Source organism: Molossus molossus, unplaced genomic scaffold (genome assembly GCF_014108415.1).
Source record: "Molossus molossus isolate mMolMol1 unplaced genomic scaffold, mMolMol1.p scaffold_m16_p_22, whole genome shotgun sequence".
Classification (NCBI taxonomy): domain Eukaryota; kingdom Metazoa; phylum Chordata; class Mammalia; order Chiroptera; family Molossidae; genus Molossus; species Molossus molossus.
Genome location: NW_023425358.1, coordinates 14,963,038 through 14,989,178, shown reverse-complemented (window position 1 = coordinate 14,989,178; position 26,141 = coordinate 14,963,038). Strand labels below are relative to the sequence as shown.

The window sequence follows — 26,141 nt, the reverse complement described above, 5'->3', positions numbered from 1 at the left end:
TTTGGCGGGAAGCACGGGGCGGGCCGGACAATGAGAATGTCCGTCGCCTGAGCCAATAAAGCTGCACTGGTTTTGAATCGCGGCGCGTTTCCCGCCGCCGGGGTCAGGGGTCAGGGTTCGGGTCGCTGGGCGGAGGAAAGAGAGCGGGCGGGCGGGAGGCGCCGGCGCCAGACGCGGAGTGAAGGAGCTACGAGTAGCTGCTGAGAGGCCCCGGAGACAGCGACGACCAAGCCAGCCGCGCCGCTCTCGCCGCCGCGCCGCCATGGCGGCCGCAAAGGTGCGGCTGGGCCCGGGCGTGTAATGGGCGGGGGCCAGGGACCGATGCTAGTATCGGCGGCCACGTGGGCGGCCCGCGCCGTTGCCGCCAACCCCCGCTGGCCTGCGGTCTTGGCGCTTGCGGGTCTGTGTGGCCCAGGGTCGGGCTGTGGGGAGTGCGGCCTGGGGACTCGAGATCTTTGGGGCCAGTACGCGCAGGACCTGGGGGTGCGGGCTCGGGCCCGGGGCTGCAGGGTGCCCACGCGACCTTGGGGCGGCCCCACCGCCGGAGCTGCTTGGTATCCTGTCCACTTCACCGCTAGCCTAGGACGCAGGGCAGGCGGCCGGTTTCCTCCGGCACGGCCCACTTGCAGGCTTCCTACCAAGATCGTGCATCCCTCCCTCCCGTTGTCTACGCAGCACTTCATTCATTCTGCCTTAGTTTCGGCCGCCACAGGCCTCTGCGGCGGAAGCTCTCGCGTTCCTGGGGGGGGGGGGGGGGTGTCTGGACGCGCCAAGCCGGGGTTGGGGCGGCTTTGTTGGCAGCGGGTGTCTTGTTCTGCTGAGCTGGCCCCGATGGAGCCGCAGTGCTGCCCAACCAAGGAAAGCAGCGAAGGCTTGCTTATCTTTTCTTTTTCGGCTTGAATCTGGTAATGAAGTGTCCGGGTTTCTTATAGTTTTATAGATAATCAAGCCACGTGTTCTGTATGACTCGAACCTAAAATAAGATCCTTTGTGCCTTGTAATTCTCTAAACTAGACCAGAATTTTGTGGCTCTTATTTGTATGATTTCTTTTAACTTAATTTCCAAGCCAAGATTAAGTTGCTGACAGAACTGTTACGTCTTTGTGAAAACTGGCAGTCCCAACTTTTTCTTAAGCAAGAGCACATTTTACTCAACCAGTAAAATCTCAAAGGGCTGTATGGCCCTCTTTCGTCTATTATTGTGTCTTTTAATCAAAATTTGGAAGTATCATTACCTGCATTTTACAGATGAGGACACAGGCTCAAAGAAATGGGGCAGTTTTTCCCAGGCCACTTGGTTACTAGGTGGGTGAGTTTTAGGAACCCCAGTCAGATGTGATTGATGCATCTAGGGGAGGGTGCTGAAGCCCAGTCTGTCTCACTGTGCTGGACAGACAGGCAAACCTTTCTTAGTGTGAAAGGCTGTAGGCTTAATCTCTTGCTTTGGGGTGAGGCCAGGCTCACCGCCAGTCAACTCTCCACACCTCCCTCCATAGGACATCCATGAGGACCATGATACCTCCACCGAGAATGCAGACGAGTCCAACCACGACCCTCAGTTTGAGCCTATAGTTTCTCTTCCTGAGCAAGAAATTAAAACGCTGGAAGAAGATGAAGAGGAGCTTTTTAAAATGTAAGTAACTGATCTTGTTTCAGAAATAAATATCTTTAGATTAAGACGGAATTTATGCTTTTTATGGGTGCCAAGGTCTTGGCCTGACCTTAAGTTGGACTGAGGCTGAAGAAAGGGCCTGGGCCCTGGCTGGTGTGGCTCAACGTAAGAGCGTCACCCGCAGACCAGAGAGACCCGGGTTCGATTGCGGCCAAGGGCACGTACCTTGGTTGTGATTTGTCCCTGGCCCCAGTTGGGGTTTTTTGGGTGGCAACCAATCCATGTGTCTCTTTCACGTCGATGTTTCTCTCTTCCTTCCTCCCTTTCTCCAGTTCTGTCTAAAGATAAATGTAAAAATATCCTTGGGTGAGGATTAAAGAATAATGATAATTTTTAAAAAATGTGTGTTATTGAAAAAAAGGGCCTGGAATTGTGTGATGATTAATCAAGGCTGTTATTAGAACCCACTTATTACATAACTTATTACTAGATGCCCCTGCTGCTCCATGATGTGGAGGGCACAGGCACTCCCTGGTGTCCTGTTGCTGCTCCTCAGTCCACAAAGGTGCATCCCCCCATGCCCCACCAAATCCCACAGCCCCTTTTCCCCTAGTTGAGCAGGGAGTCTGTCTTTTTTATTATTATTTTGTATATGGATTTTGGCAGTCTGAAGCTTATGAGTCCCTGATTGATTGTTTTTAATGCACAAAATAATGCCTAGAATTATGCATAGGGTGGGTGGTGGTATAGTTACTGAGACTAGATTTTTAAAATGACTGTGATTGTGCTTCTTAGTGTCTTCAGTGAGAAGCTTACAGAGTTGCAGGGTTGGTGTTTTGGGGGGATGTGGGGGGTCTTTTGTGTTGTTTTGAAGCAGTGTTGTCAAGATATCTGTGACAAAGTGTGACCTGTGGCCTGATGGGTGCATTCTTAATTTCAGGAAATGCTACAAGTTAATGGGAATTGGGTATAGTGTTTCCTCTGTCCAAGCTTGTGAAACTTCCCCACCCCCTTTCAAACCCATCCAAGATACTGGGTTATGGTTTGAGTGCTTTGCTTTGGGTGGGGACAGGGGAGCAGAGACAGTCACCCAACACTGGGATCCCTCCCTGTAAGGAAGGGAGCCTGGGGAGAACAGGTCCCCACAACTCTCAAGGGCCTGGGAAAGGAAAGATGCATGTGCTCCTTTGGTTTCAGAAGGTGGGCGTCTCCCTGAAGACACTGGTTCTCTGCTTTGTCCAGAAATGATACTGCAGCCAGGGGTTGGCTCCTCCTAATAGTGGGGACTGCTGGTGGTACTATGCTGTCACCTCCTTGTCCCTGTGGGGTTGGGAGGTGCTCCTGGTATCCTAGAGACAGGCCTTTCCTGAGGGAAGTAAGGTCAGCAAGTCTGACCTTTGTATCTGGGCCCTTGGGGCTCTTGGTCAAAGCCCTCGGGGCATCCTTGTGAGAAGCGGTCTCCCTTAACATTTGAGTTTTGGAGGAGAGAGCAGAATGTTCTGCAGAAAAGGGATCAGCAGAGCTGGGGTCTTGTGGGGAAGCTAAAGGGCAGGCGTGGTTGGTGGTGATGGGAAGATGTCAGCCTGATCCCAAGGGCAGGACTGCTGGGCTCAGGACTGGGGTGGGGGCCTTGCTTAGGTGCTGTACTGGGCAGAAAGGCAGTGTATCGGATCAGCCTGGTGGCCTGTTAGGGGCTGGGGAAGCATAGGGGGCATCTCACAGCTGAGGGGAGGGTTGACCCTGTGGAGGGCAGGGGTCGTTGGCCTCCACCTGCTTCCATGCTGTCCCTGTGGCCCTACAGGGCACCAGGAAGCCCCTGCACCATGTTCACAGACATGCCCAGCAGACTCAGGTGAGCTACTTTGCTGAGGGGTCAGGTTTTTCTGTCCGAAAATGTGACTAGAAATCTTTTATTCTTACTGTCAAGTTAAAACTTGGAATTTGCTTTTTTGCTCTTTTGCTTTTTTGGTGACATTTTGGCTTGTATTTCTTTGAGTGCAAAGAAAGGAAAAGGTATAGAGACATCAGATACAGCTATTTGTTTAACACCCAGAAAATAAGTACTTTTTTCCCAAGCAAGTGTTTGACTTATCTGTTACCTTTTTTATGTGTCTAAGCTCTCGCTTAATGGCTTTTCTTGAAGGCGGGCAAAGCTGTTTCGATTTGCTTCAGAGAACGATCTCCCAGAATGGAAGGAACGAGGCACTGGTGACGTCAAGCTTCTGAAGCATAAGGAAAAGGGGACCATCCGCCTCCTCATGAGGAGGGACAAGACCTTGAAGATATGCGCCAACCACTATAGTAGGTGACCTCAGGTGTCTGTTTTTATTGAGTCCCGACACTGCATCGGGACAGCTTCGCCCTTTAGGCAGCCTGCTTTCAGGACTGCACTGAGAACCCAGGAGTGTACTATTATGTGGAGTGCACGTTCACAGTGTGTGTTTTTTGTTTTTGTTTTGTTTTGTTTTTTAATTTAAAATAGGAAATGAGGTTTTCCAACGTGCCTCAGAACTCAGAGCAGACCTGCAGAGAAGCTTATAGCCCTCGGGGGTGTGGAGACTGGGCAGGTGGGACCAAGCGGGATGGAGGCAGAGCCCCAGTGTGGCCTCGGAACCAGGCTCGGCCTAAGGGCGTGTGAGTGCGTTTGTATGTGTGCTCATGTGCATCTGTGTGTGAAGTGCCTGGGTAGCAGCCTTCCCACCCTTTGCTGTGTTCTGTCCCCACATGGTGTCCCTTGTGGGGGACATGGGATTGGAACGGGGTGGGGAGAAGGTGGCTGCCTCATTCTTGGCACCTGTGGAGCTTCACAAGCGTGGGCAGGGTTAGCCGCACAAGGCCTGGCTTCTGGGCCACATCAGTCTCTTGACTGCCGGCCTATTATGCAGTGCTCTGAGTATATATGTTTTTGGAAGCCAACATGTCCTGGGCTCCGTTCCTGATCCAGGGCTGTACTGCATTTCTGGGTGTAATGTGTGTCTGACAGGGCAGAGCCCCTCATCTGTGCTCACAGGGTGACTGCTGGCAGGAATCAGAGTGAAATGGCTCTCAAGGATGATGCGGAAGGATGAGTGGGCTTGCAGAGGCCCTGAGGGTGGTTGGGTCCTCCTTATGCCACATTCGGCCTCTGTGCACACATCTCCACATCGTAGTCTTGTCTCTGCCCTGGTCCTTGCCTGCCAGCCCAATTTGAACTGCTTCCTGCTTCCTCAGGGGTCTTCCTTTCACCTGTGCTTTTTTTGAGCCTTGCCCGGTTACTGGGTCACTTCCATGTGAGTTGCAAGTGAGTCTTGGGCCTGGTGCACACCATAGGCCCTTGATGGACCATGTGTTTGATGGTGGGAGAAGGCTGTGCATGCCCTGTACAGCACACAGGCTTGCCAGTCATCTGAATGGCGATTGGGTGATGATTGTGATGTTGCCCAGGGCTGAGCATCGGCTGTCCCACATTCCTGGAGACCTTTGCCACTGGTATACTGCTGGGCGTAGCACTGGGGGTGCTTCTATTTGGGGAGCTGGTCTCCCTTGTCTGCATAGAGCCTGAAGAGATGGGGTAGGTCTGCTTAGTCCAGGCCATGGCCATGTCTTCCATGGCATGTGACCATGTCACAAGCCTCTTGGTGCCCACTTCTGTTGGCCTCATGCCTCCCCGCTAGTCTCCCTGGATAGTACATGGCTGAGATTGGTTGTGTTGGTCTGATTGCACCTTTCTGAGTGATCATCCCACTTCCCAGCTTCTGGCCCTCTGCTGATGCACACCTCCCAGTGGGCCAGGTCCCCAATAGTGTAGCAGAGTGTGGCCACAGCCATGTAATAGATGCCCTTCACAGGAAGGGCTGGGTCTGCTTGTCATTTTGCCCACGTCTGTCCCAGACCTGGAGGCTGTGACAAGGAGCTAGATGTGATTGGCTACATTGGCTTCGGAGCCTTTGTCTGCATTGGGATTGGAGACCCTCACCAAGGTGTCTTCATGGTCAGGGAGCAGGCCACCCTGCTCCCAGATTTAGGGTGTTCCTGGTTATAAGTGAACATGGGGTATTTAAAAAGAGGTTTGGGTAAATTCCAGATCGCCCCAAATCATCCCTGTTTTGCCCAAAATGGGACCTTGGGTTGGTGACCAGGACTGCAGTTCTGCGGTGGCATGGCCCAGGGTGGTACGTTGGCTGTGTGGCAGTGGGCATTGTCCTCATGGGGCTTCTCCCCCAGTCACGCCAATGATGGAGCTGAAGCCAAATGCAGGCAGTGACCGTGCCTGGGTCTGGAACACCCACGCTGACTTTGCTGACGAGCGTCCCAAGCCGGAGCTGCTGGCCATCCGCTTCCTCAATGCTGAAAGTAAGCAGAAGGGTGGGTGGGCCTCTGGACTGGTCTGAGTGCTGCCACCTATTTTACAGTATAGCAGTTTCATTGTAAGCAGAAACACTATTGCTTTGCAGGGAGAATTTACCATAATTGTAATTGGGAAGCTGTGGTGGGGACTGTTACTGCCTTGCTGTCTGGTGGCCCCTCAAGGAAGGGATTTAAGTGCAGCCAAGCTGTGTACCCTCAAGGCCACTCCCAGACTGAGTGCACGAGCAGTGCATTTCCCTCTTAACTTCAAAGGAGGTTGCACCAGCTGGTTTCCCCTTACCATCACCTAGGTGCCAGCAGGGGCTGTGTGAAGATCCATAGGCCCAAGCCGACTTCTCCCCTGCTTGGGTGTCTTTCCAGCCCAGATGGTCAAAAGCTGTGCCCAGTGGGCCCTGGAGAAGTTGGGTGGGTGCAGGCTCAGCCTCCTAGTAACTCACCATTTGGTGCTGAGTGGACCTCTGCTGTAAGAATGGGGCCTGTCCGGTGGCTACTTCCAGCATGAGTGGAGAGCAGAGTACCTGGTGAGGAGGCCCCTGGTCCTTGGTTGCATGAGGCCACCACGCTGTGTTGCTGTGCCCAAAGTCAGATGGAAGGAGACAGCCTAGCGTAGCCACTAGCCTTGTGAGGGATCTGAGAAAGAGTCACTGCACAGTCTGGGCAAAAGTGGGCCCAGGGTCATGTTAGATAGCTCAGCTTGTCTTAGGTCAGAATGGCCATGGGACGGGCCCTTAATGAGTCCTGGCTCTTCAGACTTGTTGGACTTGTCCCCTTCACTGCTCGGGGTTCTGAGGAAGTCTCTTCATTCCGCACAGATGCACAGAAATTCAAAACAAAGTTTGAAGAATGCAGGAAAGAGATCGAAGAGAGAGAAAAGAAAGGTAATGTGTTCATGGGTGGGGTGGGGTGGGATGGGGGTGGGGGGCTCCTTGCAGATTCACTCTGTACCCGGCTGCATTTTCAGGCGGGTGCTTTTTTTGTCTGTCACAGAAACATTCCAGGGTACTGTGACGACCTTGACCTGTCAAGGGTGATGCAGCTGCCCAGGGACACTGTGCTTCCTGGGGAGTGAGCTAGCCATCCAAGCTCCAAGTGCGTGCTCACTGGCCTGGCCTTGTGGCACTTGGACAGGAGGTCAAGTCATGGTATCTGAGCAGAACCCTATAGAGGCTGAATGGGCTTTGCGAGGTCCCCGTGGTCATGTGCTTATTCAGGGTCTGATAATGGTTGCCATAGCAAGTGACCAGACATAACTGAGCAGACTGACCGAGGTCTCAGGCATGAGTGCATGTTTATTTGGGTGACCCTGAAGGCACACAGTTGAATGGCATCCTGTCCTGTGGGAGTGTCCCAGGCTCCCACAAGGCAGATGCATCTAGCTGCAGCATGGGCTGGGGAGAGTGGGGCTTCTGTGTGCTTACTGTGCTCTCCTGTGTTTTAGGAGGATTGGGCAAAAACGATAATGCAGAGAAAGTGGCTGAAAAGCTAGAAGCTCTTTCGGTAAAGGAGGAGAGCAAGGAGTCCGAAGACGAGGAGACCAAGGAGAAAGCTGAGGAGAAGCAATAAGTCCTCTGCCCTTGTTTTCTGTTCCTTCCTTTCTTTTCCTTTTTTTAAAATTTTGCCCTGCCCCTTTTCGGTTTGTTTTTATTCTGTTTTGTTTTTACAAGGGACTTTATATAAAGAACTGAATTCCAACATTCAGGTGGTTTTTTTTCTAAGTTTTTGCCCTATTGAAGATGACTTCAGAAAATCCATTCCCCAGTCATGAAAATGTACTGTGCTAACTTTCTTTTCCATAGTGGAAACACTTATTTATAGTCATCAAAAATAGTGAATAAACAACTCATTGGAAACCTTCATGGCCCTGTCCTGGCAGCTGTGTGGGTTCCTGCTGGCTGCAGGGGTTGGGGTGGGATTCTGGGTCTGACCCTGCTTTTCATACTTGTCCTATCATGGACTTTGGGCTGCTGTTGGCCACTGTGGTATGCCTGAGCCAGTGCTAGTGGGGTAGCTGGGCTGGGGGAGATCAGTGCTGGGTGCTCTGCCTCCTGAAGACCTCATGTGCCTTTGCCCTGGTGAGGAGTAGGTAGAATATTTTTTTCTTTTTGCCTTTGGGGAAGAGAGAGGAGACCACCACATTACTTGGCTTTGGTACAAGGAGACCAAGCTGGTCTCCAGACTTTGGCCAGGCTGTCTTTGGTCGGCCCTCAGCTAGAGAAAGGCCAGTCCCATGGCACGCACATCCAGTCTGTTGCAGTGCATCAGCGGGGCTTGGCTGCACCGCCATCCGAGAAAACCATCCCATCGTCCCCTTGCTCTCGGCATCTCCACCTGGGTGGAATCGTGGGCATCTGCAATAGCTTTAAATAAAAGGATGCTTTCGTGAATGCGAATGGGCTAGTGCCATTTGGGGGTTTGTCTTGTAGGTGGGCAGCCTCTGTAGACATCCTACATAGAAGAGAAGGGTTTTTAGTATGTGGGCAGGCCTTTGAAAGCTCGTCTCATTTGTGATGTGTTCCTGGGAAGATAACCACGGCTCTGAGGAGCTGTGGCCTCCCCATCCTCCAGCAGGGGAGGAACACATTTGGGTTGACCCAGAGTGGCTGTTTGCCATCACCACCTGCCAGAGGTGCTTTTTAGTGTGGCTGAGTCTACTAGCTGGGCCCTGTGTATCCTGTGACGTTTGTCCAGTTTAAACTTTTTGTCCTTGGTCATTGGGTGATGCACCTCCAAAGGAAGCCACTCTTGTTTTAAAACTGAAGATTTCACTGGCCAGCTTTGTTATGTAGCCTTAGGCCCCAGGGCACGGGTCGGTGGTGGTGCAGTGGTTTTTCCCACCCAAGGAGGGACATGTGCACCTCACTGCTCTTAAATTGGAATTGTGATGCTGTGAAGGGCAGATGTCCTTTCCCTGTGAGCCCTCTGTTGGATGCAGTATGCGAAAGGTCTTCAGCACAGAATGGATGTTTAACATTGTTTTGGGCTCCAATAAAAGATAAACTCCCCACTTGATGTAAAACCCCAGGCTAACTTCCCCTTTGGGGGCGAGGAGATGTATTTCCAAATGGGGAAAGGCCCTCAGAATTGGTGGAGGACAGAGTAGTGCTGTGACACATTTAAATATGCCGCTGTTAACTGCAGAACATGCTGCAAAGGGAGACATGCAAGGATGCCAGTAGGGGTTCCTTTAACTCCCCCCTCCCCCTGCCCCCAGCTAGTGTATTTATTTATCCTTACCTGAGGACATTTTTGTATGTATCTTCAGATAGAGTAGGAGGGAGAGGGGGGAAGAGAGAGAGAGAAACATTGATGTGAGAGAGACACACCAAGTGGTTGCCACCGACACGACCCCAACCGGGGCAGAGACAAACTGCAACCAAGGTACGTGCCCTTAGTGGGAACGGAATCCGGACTCTCTGGTCTGCATGCTGACACTCTAACCGGTAGAGCTAAACCAGCCAGGGCCCAGCTAGTGTATTTTCAGGTGGGCTCCCTGTGACACAGAGGTGATGATGATAAGCCAGAACTGAGGTGCTAACAGTATTAGGGAAGAGATAAGATGACCTACAACATTTTCTTTCCTGTGAGTGGGAGGGAATTTGGGAAAGCTGTGTTTTCCTTTCTCTGGAATCTTAACTCCCTGGGTAGAGTATTTCTGGGCTGTGGCCTCACTGGGCCTGTCCTACCCAGGACCCCCTCTTCCCAGGCAGTCTGCAGGGACCTCAGCAAAGAGGTATGAGAACCCTTTCCTCCCATGACCAGCATATGGCACTCACAGCTCTCAGCTGTCCTGGCACCCTGCACAAAGCAGGGCCCCTGCTCTGGGTGGGGTGGGTAAGTCGTTGGGAGGAGCCTCTCCAGGCCCTGTTGCCAGAGGCTGGGGGTGGAGAGGCGTGGAGTGTTCCCTATATGAGGCTGCAGAAGGGCAAGAACAAGGGTGAGGCCATGGTGGGGCATGGTTTGGCTGGAGTGGTGTCTCCTGTCCCTTGAGCCTGTTTGTATTAGACCACTGTAGGGCTATGGCATCTCAGACAGCCTTGAGGAGGGGTCTGCTCCAGGTAGGGGTCTGTTCTTTGGCCACCTTTGCACCCTGAATCCTCCCTGCTGCCCAGACCCCCCTCTTAGAGCTAGTTCCCCACGGGTTGGGCCTCCTGGAGTGGGCAGAATCCGGGATTGTGGGCTACAACTGGGTTAAGTGGGAGAAAGCGTATCTGCTGTCAAGCTACATTAACACCGAGGTCTGGCCCCCATCCCAGGTTCCTTAATTGCAGCCCGCAGCCCGCAGCCTTCTGGGCTGGGGCCTTAAAAAGGCCCACCTACCGGCAAGGAGGGGCCTCTAGGCCAAGGAGCTTCAGGGCCTGTGGCAGCAGTCTGAGGAGATGGTCTCAGTGCCGCACACAGAGACACGGTGCGCTCCGGGAAGGCTGGGGAGCTTGGCCCCAACCTCACAGGCGCTGCACCCGCTGCCCAGATGGTCCCGCCCACCCCGCTCCAGCTCTGCGAGCGGCTGGTCCACCTTAAGCGGCGTCAGCGCGGGCGGGGGGATTTCCTGCCGAAGGTGGGCCTGACCACGGGCCTATCCCACGCAGGGGCAGAGTGCCCGGTGCTTCCAAAGGGGCGCTCCGCCCTGCCCCGGCGAGACAGCGACTCGCCTGGCTCTGGGCCTTTCACCCACCCACACTTCCAAGCCTGCAGCTTGGGCCAGAATGCGAAGGGACCAGCTCCCCCCGCCCTTACCGTGCCTGCTAGCTGTGTTCCTCCAGCCGAGTGGCCTGAGGATAAATAACCAAGGTGTCAACTCCCAACCCCCTCTTGAATGCCCCAGATGAGAGGGTTCTGGCACGACCAAGAATAGCGTGGAGTAAGGGTGTCAGCCTGCCCGCAGGGACACGCTGCTCCGAGGTGTTAGGGAGAGGTCTGCAAGCAGAGGCCCAGGAGCGTACTGACGTGCCACAGCGCCAGGGCCTGCGGGCTGGAAACGGTGCCGTGTGTCCTCTACGGAGTCCACCTGGTGGGCACAGCCTGCAGGTGCGCTACGGCTGCGAGGCTTCAGAAAGCCGCGAGCACTCGCCGGGCTGGGGCAACAAGGCGAGGAGAGGCCCGCCTTCCGAGGGTCCTGCCGCTCAGGAGGCCGATCGAGCGCTACCATGCGCGCAGGGGCTGGGGCTCGGGGGTCCGGGGCTTGGGGGGGGGGGGTCCTGCATCCAGCTTCCGAAAGAGGGCGTGGTGGGCCTGCGCGTCCTCCTAGGGCTTTGGCCCCGCCCCCTCACCGCCCAGCCCGGCGCCCCTCGCCTCCCGGTCCACCTTAAGGGGCGCGCTGACATCAGCGCGCCGCCGCCGCGCCGCCCGTGGGGTGGGATTTCCTTCTCCTCTGCCGCTGCCGCCGCCGCAGCCGCGGGTCCAGCGCCGCGTCCAGCCCGCCCCGCCGACCCCGGCGCGACCCCGCCGGCCCCGCCCGTCCGGCCCCGGGGAGGGATGCGGCGGCGCGGCGCCCAGGATGCCCCGCAGCCCCGGGACGCGCCTCAAACCCGCCAAGTACATCCCAGTGGCCACTGCCGCCGCGCTGTTGGTCGGCTCCAGCACCCTGTTCTTCGTGTTCACGTGAGTCCGCCGCGTAGCCGGGGGCGCAGGGGCCACAGCCGGGCCGGGCCAAGCCAAAAGGGGTAGGGACCGGGTACAGCTCAGAAGGCAGGGCTGGCACCAGGGCTATGGGCAACGTGAGACCCCGCCCTGGGCTGAGGCCGTGAGTGTGCCTATTCTCGGGCGCTAGGGAAAGGTGAGCCTTGTGTGTGTGTGGACACAGTGCCCAGTGGGCACCTAATGAGTGTGCCAGGCAGGCCCTGGGTGTGAGGCACTGGGGCTGGACAGGAGAGTGTGTGCAGTGGCTGCCCAGGGTGTGGCTGCAACCCTCTCCTCCCCTTAGGCTTCAGGAGGGGTCCTGGGCTGCCCAGAGCCACCAGCCCTTCCTGCAAGGAGCTGAGGGTGTCTCTTGGGTACCCTCCTGGCTGGCCAGGGGCCAGAGCCAAGTTGTTCCCGAGTAGGTGTGGTCTGGCTTGTCTGCCACGTGCCTGCCCCACAGCCCCCCGGTGACACTGGCCTGGCAGTACCCTCCACCCTTCCTTGATCTCCTTCACAGGAAAGCCTAGTGATCACAGCTGGAGCGCCCAGGCCACACCCAGGGACACTGGCCCTAGTGGGCTTTGGAACCCATGAGGCAGAAAGCAGGCGGGTCTCTGGGCTTTTGCAGCTTTAGCTTCTTCACCTGAAACACAGGTTGGCTCACAGACCAGAGTGGTGCTGATGATACAGCTCCCTCTCCATGGCGGTGGAGGACCCCCAGGTCTCTTTCTGGCACAAGGAGGGATTGGGGGCTCCAGAATTCGACCACCCCCTTCCCCAAGTCCTAGACTTAGACACAGCCCTCATGACCAAAGCAAGGAGCATTCAAATCTTCCTGGGGACCTGAGGCCTCAGGGGTGCTTGAAGCCAGTGGGACAGACCTCTGCTCAGAGGTGGGTCAGCCCCCAAGTGTGAGAGAATCTGGAGCAGGGTGAACAGGGACCAGCATGCACCCTTATACTTTAGCAAGAGTGAGGGTGGCTGCCTTGTGTAGGTGAGTCTGCATTGGGTGCCTGTGGAGGCGGGAGAGCCCCCTACCTGGGCTCCAGGGCTGAGTAGATGCCACAAGCTGCCAAGAGCGTGTTTAAAAAAGGCCTGTGTGGACGGGCTTATTTCTGGCTTTGGTGAGCAGGCGTATTGTCACTCAGAAGCTGCTGACTGTGGGGCAGAGAGGAGAGGGGCAGTGAGTCCTGCTGGGTCTTCAGCCCAGTCCTGGCTCTGGAGTTAGGGTCGGAGTTTGAGGGAGTCTTGGTCTCTGCTTGCCCATTTCAGTTTCTCACTTCCTAAGTGCAATTTAGCATTTTTCTTCCTTTCAAAGTAATCTGTGTTCTCTATTGAGAACTTGTGAAATGTAGAAAAAAAAAAACCATTTAAAAAGAAATTGAAATTGACCCCACCCCAGAGAGCCCTTGTCTTTTTCTCTGGGCTTACCTGGTCTTGCTATAGAGCGCTCTTTGTAAGTTGAGTCCTTTCAAAGGGCTCTTACTCCGTCCTGTGAACTTGACCCACCCCCAAGCAGTCGGTTCTGAGGCTGCTGCACCCTTTGCACCCAGCTGCGTGCCAGGTCTTCCTGCCTCCTCTCACAGATGGGAGTCTGGGTTCAGGACATCGTGCTAGGAGGTGCCACAGGTGGTGCGTGCATCCTGTGTATGGCCCAGGAGGATGTGCCTTGTATCTCTCCCTGTGGCAAGATGAGGACCCAGGGGGCACTAGCCGGGGTCCAGGTGGAGTGACCATCTAGCCGAGGGAGCCTTGCTCATCCCCCAGAACAAGACTCTCCTTCAGTTGACCCATGCCCTGTCACAGGAGCTCCGTGGGCCAGGCCAGGCCCATTGATGCCAGCACGACGTGCCAGTTCGGGGCAAGCAGGGGTCCAGACAGTCCCCTTCTCAGGACTGGCCTGTCATCACCCTGGTACCCACACTGCTGCCCTATTTCTGGGCCTAGGCCTGCTGCAGACTCAGACGCATGCAGGGAGGGAGCAGTGCTCCTGTGCCCTCTCTCCCAGGCCCACGGGTTTGTCTTCTTTGCCTTTGATCCTTGGACTTCCCTGGATGCTGAGGGGCCCCAGGCCCCCTCTTTGCACTCAGTAAACAGGAGCTGCCCCTTAGGCAGCAGCTCCTGGTGGCACACAGGGTGAGGAACCAGGCACCTGGAGGACCAAGGCCAGCTCACTGAGGGGGCTGGGACCAGCAGTACATTCAGACACGTGGGACGTGGAAAGGATCCCAGGAGGTGGGGGTATCCCTCCTGTGAGATGGCGAGCACACCACAAGGCAGGTTCCCAGAGGCCCTCTCTTCCAGGAAGCTTTCCTGGGTTTCTGGTGTAGTTGTATCCCCCTGGACCCCAGAAGCCCTTCACACTGTGGCTCTGGGCCAGGCTGGTTGAGGGGCTAGGGTGGAAGGTGTCCAAGACCTCTGTCCTTGCCCCTTACTCCCCCCAGAGCCACTTTGCAGAAGGACAGGGACCCTGTAAACATCAGAGAGCTAGGCTGCTTGGCAGAATACCAAGGCCTGGGGCCAGGCTGGGCCATCTTGTTTCTGTCTGGGGCCAGTGGGTTGATTTCTGGGATGTTGGGGCTGGTTCCCAGGATAGGCCTGAGTCCTCTCTGTGCTCGGAGGCTCAGACAGTCAGCAAGGCCCAGCCTAGGACAATGGGAGGTCCAGCCCAGGACCAGGCCAGCCTATGGTGGGCCCAGGTGAACAGAGCTGCTGGCCGGGGTTGCATGGGAAGGGGGGAAACTTGGTGTGAGCCCCTTGTCAGGACTTGCTGCATGTAGCCTGGGGTATCCCTGGCTCCCTGAGCCTCAGTTTCCCTTTCTGTAGGCATCAGATGGGTGGGTGCACATGACCAGAGGCCTTGCCTGGCTTGATTAGGGCAGAGTGGCCACAGACCTTCTGGTTTTGGGTATCCCTGTGCAAAATGAAAGTGTTCCGCTTGTTTTAAAAGTATGAAGAATTCGAACATAAACCGTTAATGAAGAACCTAATTTAAATGAAAACGTCTGCGTTAAAAGTTTTAGTCCACATTTAATTTCAGTATACGTGCTGCCCCTGCAGAACCTCCCACGCCTGCCTGGGTGGTATCTTCTTGCTGGCCCACGCAGGACTTACGGCCTGGACATAGGTGGGGCTCATAGCAGTGGTGTATGACCTGATGATGGAGAGGCAGTGGCTGGTCAGGGAGGAGGGCCCAGAGCCTCAGCCGGGCTACCCTCACCCCTAGTCTCACTCTGGCCTGTATTAATGCAGGTGTGCCAGTGTAAGCACAAGTGTACATATCTGTATGTGCAAACATTTGTCTATGTGTAGGTCTTGCATGTTGGCACATGTTTGTGAGTGTTTATGCACCCATGCCTACAGTTGTGTGTGCACGTGTGACTCTATGCATGTCTGTGCAGTGTGCACTCGTATACTCACACACGTATATCTCAGATGGAGCATGTTTATGTGTCTGTGTGTGTATTGCACATGTGTGCATACATCTGTCCACATGGGTATGTGCACATGCCTGTGCACGTGTTTGCATGGGGTCTTTCATCTTCCCCCCTTAGCCCACACGTTTCCCAATGTGGCTGAGTTCCAGGGCTTGGCGGCACCGGCCAGTGAGCCATCTCCCTTAGATGTGAGCCAGGTCTGAGCCCCCCTGACAGCATTTCTTAGTGATGAAGGCCACCTGGGGGAGGATGGTGTGGGGGTGTGGAGGACGAGGGACAGGATTGCATGAGAGTGCCTAATATTTGGGTCTGAATCAAGTCTAGGGGGCTGGAGATGGTAGGTAGTGGGGGCAGTGGCTCAGGCCCCAGTCAGAGGACCCACATCCCTCCCAGCCTACCCATCACATATAACTCTTTCATACTCCCTGGGTACATGCGGCCCAGGTGGTGGGTAGGTCGTGGCCACACTGGACAGAGGCTGCCCAGCTCCTCGGTGTAAGCAATGGCCCATCACAGTGCACATTTCCAAACCTGGCCCCAGTGCTGTACAGCTACACCCCTTCCCCCAGTTTCAGGCATCTAATCAGGGCCACTGTCCAGCCCATGCGGCCAGGGAGTTCATCAAGACTCAAGGAGGACAAAGCAATACAGGCTGCCCAAGCCAGTGGGAGCTCTGGTCAGCATGGGGGGTGGGGGCTGCCCATGGGGTTCAGTCCCTGCCAGCCTATGTAATGGTTTGAATCCCAGCTCAGAAGCAGACTCTCCAAGGCACTGGGCATGTGTCAAGCCCTCTGTTACCTGCTCCTCGTCTGTAAAATGGGAAGGACAGAAGAGCAGCACCCCCTCCTCCCACAGCTGGGAGGGTAGAATGTGCGGGCCACTGTGTAGGGCAGATAGGCAGCGGGTCCTGTGTATTCATCAGTGAATCCTGGACAGAATGGTGTGGAGGGCTCACACTCCAGTCTCCCCCATGTGTCCTTCTGCCTTCCATGCCCACCTGCCTGCTGCTCTCCACGTCTGCACATCTGCCTGTCCTCAGCCAGCCCCAGTGCATCCTGGGTTCCCACAGCCTCTTCCTTTCCCAAAACAGGCTGCCTCCATTGGCCCTCAAACCGTTCGGGTGCACTAGAGCCTGTGTTTGCTGTAATGCTCTCCTGTCGCTATCTTGAAATTCTTACTTTTAAAACAAGTGGAACACTTTCATTTTGCACAGATTATGTGGCCAGGCCTTCCCAGAAGGTGGTGTGGGGAGGTGGTTCGAACTGCCCATTTGGGATCCATGTGCCTCTCTTCTCCCTGGGTCCCAGGCCTGCCTGGAAAGCCCATTCCATTGCCGTTGGGCCTGTGCCCCCACCCCTGCCTTGCTGGGCAGACCATGCCTCAGGGGCCCACTGTCGTCTTGCTGAAGGGGATCGGATCAGAGCCACAGACACACGTTGGGCACTGTCTGTGTGCTAGGCTTCGGCATGCAGGGATGGGGAGTGTGGACGGCGTCCGCTGGCGGGTATTCCGGGCTGCCTGGGAAGGGTGGTGGAGGAAGGCCCTCCAGCAGAGGGAGCCCCGTCCTCAGCTGTGCACCCGCCTCTGTGTGGGTCCTGGAGAAGAGGAGGGGGAACTCGGGCTCCGGGTGCCAAGCATGCTGCCGTGGGAAGAGAATCTTTAAATAGCTTCTTGCTTTCCACTAAAAATAGCGAAGTTCTGCTGCCATGGAGGTGGTTGCTGGGGTGGTGGGGCTGGCTCCTGGCCAAAGCAGGCGTGGGTGCGCCATTGGGGCTTGTTTGCATTGTGACAGGCAGGGCTCACGGTCAGGGCTACTGTGGGGGATCCCCACTGCCCCCCCCCCGACTTCACAGTGGGCCTCAGTACTGGGAAAGGAGCAAACCTTCTGAATGCCCTTGTTTGTCACAGCAGCCAGGAATAATGGGGGAGATGGGGAGCCTGAGGCCAGAGGGGCTTGTGGGTGCTGAGTGAGTGGACTCAGGGATCCACTGCTGAGTTGGGGCAGGTGTCCACAGGACATGTGCCCGGGACTAGAAGGTCTCCAAAGAGGCAGCTCTGATCAGGTCCCAAGAGGGCTTGGGAAGATGCTGTCTGTGGCCGAGTGCCCATCAGGGAGGTGTGCATGGCCCTTACATGAAAGAGGGGGTAGCCTTGGAGCCAAGTGGGGAGAGATTTTGAAGGGACAGAGGTGTCATTCTTTTCTGGAGTCTCCAGTGTTCTGCACTGTCATGTGGAAGAGTAAGGTGACCTACTGAAAAGGGGCTGCCCAGTGCCCTGACTCTGAGACTGCATCCCTCAGGGAAGAGCAGGGATAACACCAGTTTGCATTTACTGGCTGAGAATTGGGGGGCCCCACTGGGCTGGGGACAGGTCCGGGTGAGGATGGGGGTGGCCTGAGCTGCCCAGCGGGTCACTGACCTCTGTCAATCATGGCACATGGGCAGAAAGGGCTCGTTTCCCTCCTGGGAAAGATGCCAGGTGGGGTGGGAGGACATGGGTGGGCTCTGGCCACCCCTCCTAAACTGTGCCACCCCAGGCTTATGGGCTTCTCTGAGCCTCAGTAGTTTCAACTGTGAGTTAAATTTCTAACAGCTACCTGGGGGCTTGCTGGAGTTAAAGTTGGCACACAGAGCCCACGCATAGCCCAGTGGTTGAGCAAAGGAGCATCAAGCAGATGGGTGGGGGTCTCCCCGAGGGCCCCTGGCAGCAGTGGCCTCCCTGGCTGCCATGCTGAGCATTGATAGTGGCCTTGAAGGCCTGTACATACCTATGCATGCCTAATGCCCCCAAGTCTCCTCCTCACCCACCTGCTGCACTCCCAGACCCAGCTCTGCCTTGTTCTCCCGCACAGGTGCCCGTGGTTGACACGAGCTGTGTCCCCAGCTGTTCCCGTCTACAATGGCATCATCTTCCTCTTTGTCCTGGCCAACTTCAGCATGGCCACCTTCATGGACCCTGGCGTCTTCCCCCGAGGTAGGACCTTGTGCTGGGGCAAGTCATCAGCTCTCTTTCACTAGAGTGTGAGTGGCTGACATGGGAGAGTCTTTGGGGGTCCTGGTGGGTGGACTGGCAGAGATCAGGGAGGGGCTTTCCCCCCAGAGAAGTCATTTTCCTGCTCCCCGCCCCCCACAGCGGATGAGGATGAGGATAAGGAGGATGACTTCCGGGCCCCGCTGTACAAGAACGTGGATGTGCGGGGCATCCAGGTCCGTATGAAGTGGTGTGCCACCTGCCACTTCTACCGCCCGCCGCGCTGCTCCCACTGCAGCGTCTGTGACAACTGTGTAGAGGTGACCGCCCTGCCACCCCACCTGTCCCCCTTCCTACTACATCCCTTCCCCCCGCCCACCGTTCACCCTGACGTGCTGCTCCTGCCCAGGACTTCGACCACCACTGCCCCTGGGTCAACAACTGCATTGGGCGCCGCAACTACCGCTACTTCTTCCTGTTCCTGCTGTCACTCAGCGCCCACATGGTGGGTGTCGTTGCCTTCGGCCTGGTCTACGTGCTGAACCATGCCGAGGGGCTGGGAGCTGCCCACACCACCATCACGTATCCTTGGCCTGACCACAGAGGCAGTGTGGGCTGGGAGCACGTTTCACAGGGGAAACTGAGTCTCAGAGGGGTGGGTCGGCTGCCTGGGAATCCCCAGGGGTGGGTTGCCCTTTCTGGATGGGTGGGTGGTTTATCCACAGGCATCTGCTCTGTGTCTTCGCCCATGGCCGTTGGCCTTAACGGGCCAGCATGGCTGTCATGTGTGTGGCTGGCCTCTTCTTCATCCCTGTCATCGGCCTCACTGGCTTCCACGTGGTGCTGGTCACTCGGGGGCGCACTACCAATGAGCAGGTGCAGATCCTGGGTGGGGCCATACAGTGATAGGGATGGGGTCCCCGACACTCAGAGGGCCAGGGATGCACGGGGACCGTGGGGGAGTCGGGGCAGGGCGGCAGCGGCCCTCAGCCAAGGTAGCCTGTGTGGTGGTGGGGAGGCTCCGGTCCAGCACATCCAGGTTGGGTGGGTGTGTGAGCCTGTGCTACTGCAGCCACCAGTGACGCAGGGCCCGGGAATTCCACAGCTCCTGCAGGGACAAGCCGGGGTGACCTGGGTAGGGCTTTCACTGAGCTGACCCTGACCATCCTGTGAGGAACACCAGCTGTCCCTCTGCCCATCCTGGCTGAAGGGTCCCTTGTCCACAGGTGACGGGGAAGTTTCGTGGAGGCGTGAACCCCTTCACCCGAGGCTGCTATGGGAACGTGGAACACGTGCTGTGCAGCCCCTTGGCTCCCCGGTGAGGCCGGGGGGGGGGGTCCCGAGGAGGCCTCAGCTGGGTTCAGGGTGGGCAGCTGTGCACCCTAAGCCTGGTCTACTTCTGCCGTTGGCAGGTGGGGCTGGCTCTGCCCTTGGTGTGCATTCAGACTGGGTCAGCCTTGCCACTGTGCCCTCTGCCCCGGTGCAGGTACACGGTGGAGCCACCCCGGCGACCACTTGCTGCTCGCCTGAAGCCGCCCTTCCTTCGGCCCGAACTCCTGGATCGAGCTCCACCGCTCAAGGTCAAGCTTAGTGACAATGGGCTGAAGGCTGGCCTGGGCCGAAGCAAGGTGGGGGCCTTGGGTTGGGTAGGAGATGGGGTGAAGGTCAGGCTTTTGGAGGTGCAAAGCAGCTAGCTTGGAGGGGCCTAGAAGAATGGAGTGTGGAGGAATCGGGCAGATTGTGAGGAAGGGTCTAGGTCCCAGGGCCCCAGGTAGGAGTCCCCAGTTAAGCCCTGTCCCTGGCCCACACTCTACCCACCACTGACCATGCCCCCTCCCAGTCCAAGGGCAATCTGGACCAGCTGGATGAGAAGCCACTGGACCTGGGGCCACCACTGGCCCCCAAGTCGGAGGCTAACACGTTTGGCGGTGACCGGCAGACCCCACGCCCAGGCAGTGCTGGTGAGGTGGGGCTGGCCAAATGAGGGGAGGGGTATGGATTGACCCTAGCCTGACTGTGGTCCATCTGCCCCAGAAAGCGCCCTGTCGGCACAGAGGACCAGCCCCCCGACACCCGCCATGTACAAGTTCCGGCCTGCCTTTCCCACGGGTCCCAAAGCGCCTTTCTGTGGACCAGGCGAGCAGGTGAGGAAACCTGGCCCTACTCTGATGCCCTGCCCCGGTGGTCCCACCCCCAGAGGCCTGACCCTGGGAGGCCCTGCCTGGGGCCTGGAGGGTGTCAGCAGGACACCACCTTGCAGAGATCCTGACGGGCCAGTGGAGGGGAGCAGAGCAGGGTGTCCTGAGGGGCTGGCACAGGCGGTCCTGGCCCTGCTGCCTTGGCCAGTGCTGCCTGCTGGCCCGGTAGGCGGCTGCCCCCAGGAGCAGCGTGTGCCAGGGTGCCAGGAATTTCACCATTAGTCACTTTGTAAAGCCCACGGAAAGGCTTCAGAAGGATCTGAGATTGTTTGAGAAAGCGCATTGTTTCCCCAGGCTGTGTGAGCATTGTGTGCTCACTGTGGAGCCATGCGCCCTGGACGGCCCGAGGAGTTCCCAGGAATTCCCGAGCGTCCCAGCCTGCCCATCTCCTTACAGCCCCGAGAGGCAGCCCTGTGGCTGGACCAGCACCCCTCGACTAGCCCCAGCCCCACCCAGGAACCCTCCTCTCAGGGCGCACTGGTCTGAGTGACTCGGAGCCTCTCTGGCCATGTGCAGTGGCCCCTCTTGGGGATGGGGATAGGCTTTAGGTACCCTCACTGAGGTCACCTCCTCCCTGGGATTTTCCTGAATCTCACAGAGGGTCTGGGGTTAGCCAAGTGCCCTGAGGCCACCTTTGTCCCCATCCATGCCCACTCTGGATTTTGAGGTTTTGCAGGCTCTTGTCCCCAGCCCAAGCCTCGAATCACAACGACCCTGTCGGTTTGGCTGTCCCCTGAACTGGGTGGGCTCCAAGGACACTGCCCTGGGTGTCTGCAGCAGCCAGCTGTGGCCCTGTAGTGCCCCGACACTCGGGTAGGGTGCTCAAGAGAGGCCCCTTGTCGCTGTGTGGTTAACACAAGGTCCAGCTTCTGAGGCTGCCCTTTGCACCCCTTCCCGAATGCGAGCTGGAGTAGCATGCACACCCTTCCCTGGGAGACACCATCTGGGGCTACTGCTTGGCTTCACCCTGCCCCCACATCCTTCTGTGGTGGACAAGGAACAGGTGGTGTGGTCAGGGGATAGAGAGCTTCTGGGACAGCTTGTCAGTTGTACCTACTACCACCTTGATGTCGCTAGGATTGCAGCCTCCATGCGGCACAGAGCATCCGGTGACCAGGTCAGGCGTGGGTGGGCAGTGGCAGATGTGCACCCTCTCTCCCTGCAGGTCTCAGGCCCTGACTCCCTGACTCTGGGGGAGGACAGCATCCACAGCCTGGACTTTACGTCTGAGCCCAGCCTGGACCTCCCTGACTACACAGCCGGTGGACTGCACACCGCCTACCCGCCTTCCCCACCACTCAGTGCTGCTGATACCTTCTCAGGGGCCTTGCGATCCCTGAGCCTCAAGGCTGCAAGCCGGCGGGGTGGGGACCACATGGCCCTACAGCCCCTGCGCTCTGATGGTGGGCCCCCAACACCCCATCGAGGCATCTTTGCCGCCCATGCGCTGGCCAACCGTAATGGCAGCCTGTCCTATGACAGCCTGCTTAACCCTGCCTCGCCCAGTGGCCATGCGTGCCCCGCCCATCCCTCAGCCAGTGTGGCCAGCTACCGCTCACCCTACCTGCACCCTGGGGCTGTAGGTGACCCCCCACGGCCCCCACCCCGCAGCTTCAGCCCCGTGTTGGGCCCCCGCCCGAGGGAGCCCTCGCCTGTGCGCTATGACAACCTGTCCCGGACCATCATGGCCTCCATCCAGGAGCGCAAGGATCGGGAGGAGCGTGAGCGGCTGCTGCGCTCTCAGGCCGACTCACTCTTTGGCGACTCGGGTGTCTACGACGCACCCAGCTCCTACAGCCTGCAGCAGGCCAGCATGCTCTCTGAGGGCCCCCGAGGCCCCGTGCTGCGCTACGGCTCCAGGGACGACCTGGTGGCTGGGCCTAGCTTTGGAGGTGCCCGAAACCCCGCACTGCAGACTTCGCTGTCCTCACTGTCTAGTGCAGTGAGCCGGGCTCCGAGGACCTCCTCCTCCTCTCTGCAGGCAGACCTGGTCAACAACAACGCCCCAGGACCCCGGCCAGGCAGTGGCTCCCACAGGTCTCCTCTGCGCCAGGGCCCACCCTCCCCACCCAGCACTCCCCGCTCGCCCTCCTACATGGGCCCCAAAGCCGTTGCCTTCATCCACACGGACCTCCCGGAACCACCGCCCTCACTGGCCGTGCAGAGGTGGGTGCTGGGGGCGCTGCAGGCTTCCCAGCAAGGGACAGGTGTCTGACTGTCTGTGGGGACCTCTTGGCTGAGCAAGTGTGGGTTGTCCTGATGTGGGGTGACCTTCCCTTCCTTGGAGGCTCCTGGCTGGCCTGCTTGAGGGCTGTACCCCTCCAAAGATATCCTGGCACGTCCCGGGGTGTGGGAGGATTTGCTTCTTAGCCTAACACCCCACATTCCCTCCCAGCTAGCACAGACCTGTGCATGGGGGACCCCGGGCCTTCTTCCTCAGGAGATGGTGCCACCGTCTGTCCAGGAGGCTGTCTGGGGGATAGCACCCTACAGCGCAGTGTGCTACCATGGGTCAGGCACACAGCCCCCGGAAGAAGGGGCTTCCCTGTGCAGAGATGAGGAACTGGGCCCAGAAGGGCAGGCTGGTCCCAGGCCCCCAGTGGGTAGATAACAGGATGAAGGACTGGCTGCCTGGCAGGTCAGGTCCAGGTCCAGGTCCAAGTACAGGAACTGAGCACCTGCTCTGTGTGGGCCTGCACTGGACGCAGGGTCATCTTCAGACATCACCCAGCCGCCTGAGCACAGCTAGTCGGGGAGCCTCTGGGGTGACAGGTCCAGCAGGCCCAGCTGCACAGAGAGGCAGGGATGGCAGCAAAGGAGGGAGAGCCTCCCGCCCTCATGACTGGCAGCGAGGTCATTGCTGGGCAGGCTTCGGGCAGGTGGGCAGCCCCTAGTTTTCGTAGGCAACAGGGAAGGGTTGTCATCACCGGGCTCCCCAGCTTAGGGTACCAGGACTGGGCAGAACCAGAGGCTTGGCTCACTGATGTCCACCTGGCCTCCCCTTGTGGTCTTGCCAGTGGGAGAGACTAAGGGACCTGGAGATAGGACAGCTATTCTGGCGTCTGTCCTGTGACAGTACAGCCCTCCCCCTATAGGCTCAGCATGGCCACCCATTTTCTGAGTGGCACCTTCTGAACTCAGGTGTGGGCCACCCAGGGCTTGTCTGCATCATCTGTCCTGTTGCCTCCACTGGCCTCTGTCCTGCCGTGGTCCCTTGTTCACCGTGTATGTGCGTGTATGTGTTTGCTTTGATGCAGGGACCACCCTCAGCTGAAGACCCCCCCAAGTAAGCTTAACGGGCAGTCCTCGGGCCTGGCCCGCCTGGGGCCTGCCACTGGCCCCCCAGGGCCCTCCACCAGCCCTACCCGGCACACGCTCGTTAAGAAGGTGTCTGGCGTGGGTGGGACCACGTACGAGATCTCCGTGTGAGGAGTGACTACCACCCATCCGCTGTGGCACCCCAGGGACCAGGACCCCCAGCGGCTGCCCCCTACCCCCGACTTCTCTGCGCTGCCAGAGGAGAAGGCCCAGGCCTGGTGTAGATGCATCAGCGGGAGAGAGAACCGCGCCTCCATGAGTCTGCCCCTTGTGCTCCACCTGTCCATCCACTTGCCTGCTCCCCAGGGTGCGGCTGGGCCGAGAGCCACCAGCTACAGGATGTGTCGGAGCCCCTGCTCCCGTAGGCTGGGCCTGGAGGGGGCACAGACTGCATCTGTGCGGACTGCACTCATGTCCTCGAGGTTGTCACCAGGCCAGCCCCCTCCCGCTCCCCTTATAGAAGGGTCACTGTGGCCCAGAAATGGACAGAGAGGCCTGGGTCCCTGGCCATCCTCCGGACTGAGGGCCCGCCACCTGGCTGGTCCCAACCTGCTGCCTATCAGGGACCCGCTGGGAGCTTCCAGCTTGGTGAGGCCGATTCTTCTGTGGGGACTGCAGCCCTGGGCCACAGCGACCCAGCTCCAGGGCTGCTCTAGGTTCTGATAGACAGGTGGATAAACAGACGGACAGACTGCCAGCTGTGGGTGGGTCCTGGCTCCATGTGTCCCGTCTCGCCCAGCTGGTGGGCGTGTCCCCATGTCTATGCGCTGAGCTGCCGTGCCACGTCCCATGTGTTAAAGCTCGGGCCCCCGCTGCCCCCACTGCCGGGAAACTCGCTGTCATTGAAGCCTTAACCTCTGCTTTATGCTCTTGTGGGTGGCAATGGGGCAGGTAGGAACAGGCACAGGCCGGACGCTGCAACAGGGGCCTCTGAGACCAGGAGTCCCTTCCTGCCAAACAAGATTCCCTACCCCAAGGCACACAGAGTCGGGGCACCAGAGCCTCGGCGCCTGCGTGGGAAGCACATGGGGAGGGGATCAGAGTTCTGCCTGGCGCCAGGGACCCGAGAGTAAGCACACAGCAGCGTCTGCTTGCGTTGTGTCTGTTTTATGTTTTTATATCTACATCTATATATCTATAATTTTATTAAAAAAAGAAAAAGAGTCATTTTGATCCTTTCCTTGAGCAAGGCCAGGACTGTTGCTGATACTCAGGGGCTCCGGGGTGGGGGGCAGAGCCAGTCCGGCTCCAGGAGAGGTGGCGGCCAGCAGTATGGGGTCGGATGTTCCATGTGGGCATTTCTGCTGACTTAAGCTGAGTTGGAAGCCTGGGAGGCGGGGGCTGGCCCACAGGTCTTTGGCTGACGAGTGTGCGGTTCCCCTGGGTCTGCATCATTCCTGGCAGTAACAGGGCTTTTGGAGAAAGGCTGGGCTGCAGCTGCCCCAGAGGCCCCCGGGAACCCCAGGGCTTGCAGGAGATAGAAGAGGGGGTGTAGACGGGGCCACGCGCTGGCTGGGGCCCTGGTGGCTGTTGCCATGTCCTGCAGCTGCATTTACTGGGTCCTCCACCTCCGCCTGTTAAATGTCTGGAGTGGAGGCATCAGGAATGCACAGCTTTTCAGGACTGAGACAGCTGGGCAGAGGTTGGGGGGAAGAGGTTGGCCCAGTGTGGGAGATACCCCAGACTTTGGACCCCTGCACTGGGCAGCTCTGCTCCGTGCTGACCTCCACCTTTCTGCTTCTCTCTCATGGGATGCTGCGGCCCGCAGGGGGCGGATCGGCACTTGTAGCCGTGGATGGGGGCGTCGTGGCCCGCCCAGGGTGCCCCCCGGCCTGCACCTGTGCCACATTGGCCTCCCTGAGGACCGCCCACTGCTGCAGGTCCCCTGGAGCCCGGCTGCTGGGGTGCCCCCCCGAGGAGCTGTGTGCCGCCTGCATTTGGCTGCCTCCAGCCTTTTCCCCAGCCTCTCGGGGCCCGAGCGGGACACCAAGTAGGCATCTGTGGGGCCCGGGGCAGCTCAGCCCAGGACAGTTGGGAGGCCAGGCTGCCACGGACCCTGGGGTGTGGGCTGAAGGTCCCCTCTCTTAACAGCCAAACCTTGCTTCCCAGCCCACTGGGGCCCACCCACCTCAGGAAGTCCCCATCTGCTGCAGGGGGTCCAACACCCAGGGCGGGGGCCCTGGAGGTGCTGGGATTAGCATGGCCTTCCCAGGGTGCCACGCCACCACTTTGACCTCCCTGCTTGACCAAGCACTTTGACGCCACTTCCTCCCCAGGAAGCCCAGGCCTCTGTGGTAAGGCTGGGGCGGGGGTCTCAGGTTGCTCCCGAAGGTCACTGCACTCCTCCCTCCCTGAACCCAGCACACATGCCTTAACCTCCTGGAGCCACCAGCCTGCCGAGCCGTCCAGGCCCTGCCAGGGCAGGAGGAGCACCAGCCGCCCAGCCCAGCGAGCCCGCTCTGCCCAGGCCCTGCCCAGCAGTCTCCTCCTTCACTCTGAGGTGTGCGCTTGGGGTGCTCGGTGCCCTTTCCTGCTTGGGCAGCAGCTCTGTTCTCCCTCTTGGGGTGAACAAGCCACAGAGCTGCTCTCTATCGTTCTAGAAGGTACCCCTACCCCAATTTAATGCCCTAAATAAAATTTTTG

The 26,141-nt window shown here is 58.0% G+C and overlaps 2 protein-coding genes and 1 non-coding gene across 4 annotated transcripts; all 3 read left to right on the top strand.

The window, feature by feature from the left end:
* Positions 1–87: 87 nt before the first annotated feature.
* RANBP1 (RAN binding protein 1) lies at positions 88–7,651 on the top strand. The gene is made up of 6 exons (XM_036276175.1): positions 88–277; positions 1,497–1,633; positions 3,756–3,913; positions 5,816–5,944; positions 6,772–6,837; positions 7,398–7,651. Exons 1-6 carry the CDS (start codon positions 263–265, stop codon positions 7,520–7,522), a joined length of 630 nt encoding a protein of 209 aa, XP_036132068.1. The 5' UTR covers positions 88–262; the 3' UTR covers positions 7,523–7,651.
* Positions 6,888–7,013, top strand: LOC118640477. The gene has a single exon (XR_004961392.1). It is a non-coding gene; the product is annotated as a small nucleolar RNA SNORA77 (small nucleolar RNA).
* A 3,659-nt stretch (positions 7,652–11,310) lies between the features above and the next one.
* ZDHHC8 (zinc finger DHHC-type palmitoyltransferase 8) lies at positions 11,311–25,698 on the top strand. 2 transcript variants are annotated; one of them, XM_036277234.1, is made up of 11 exons: positions 11,311–11,557; positions 17,864–17,985; positions 18,145–18,302; positions 18,392–18,564; positions 18,756–18,858; positions 19,209–19,300; positions 19,469–19,610; positions 19,823–19,943; positions 20,017–20,126; positions 21,346–22,346; positions 25,267–25,698. In XM_036277234.1, exons 1-11 carry the CDS (start codon positions 11,454–11,456, stop codon positions 25,490–25,492), a joined length of 2,352 nt encoding a protein of 783 aa, XP_036133127.1. In that variant the 5' UTR covers positions 11,311–11,453; the 3' UTR covers positions 25,493–25,698. The 2 variants fall into 2 exon arrangements, with proteins under 2 accessions (XP_036133127.1, XP_036133126.1); XM_036277233.1 differs by lacking the exon at positions 25,267–25,698 and adding an exon at positions 23,438–24,567.
* Positions 25,699–26,141: the final 443 nt, after the last annotated feature.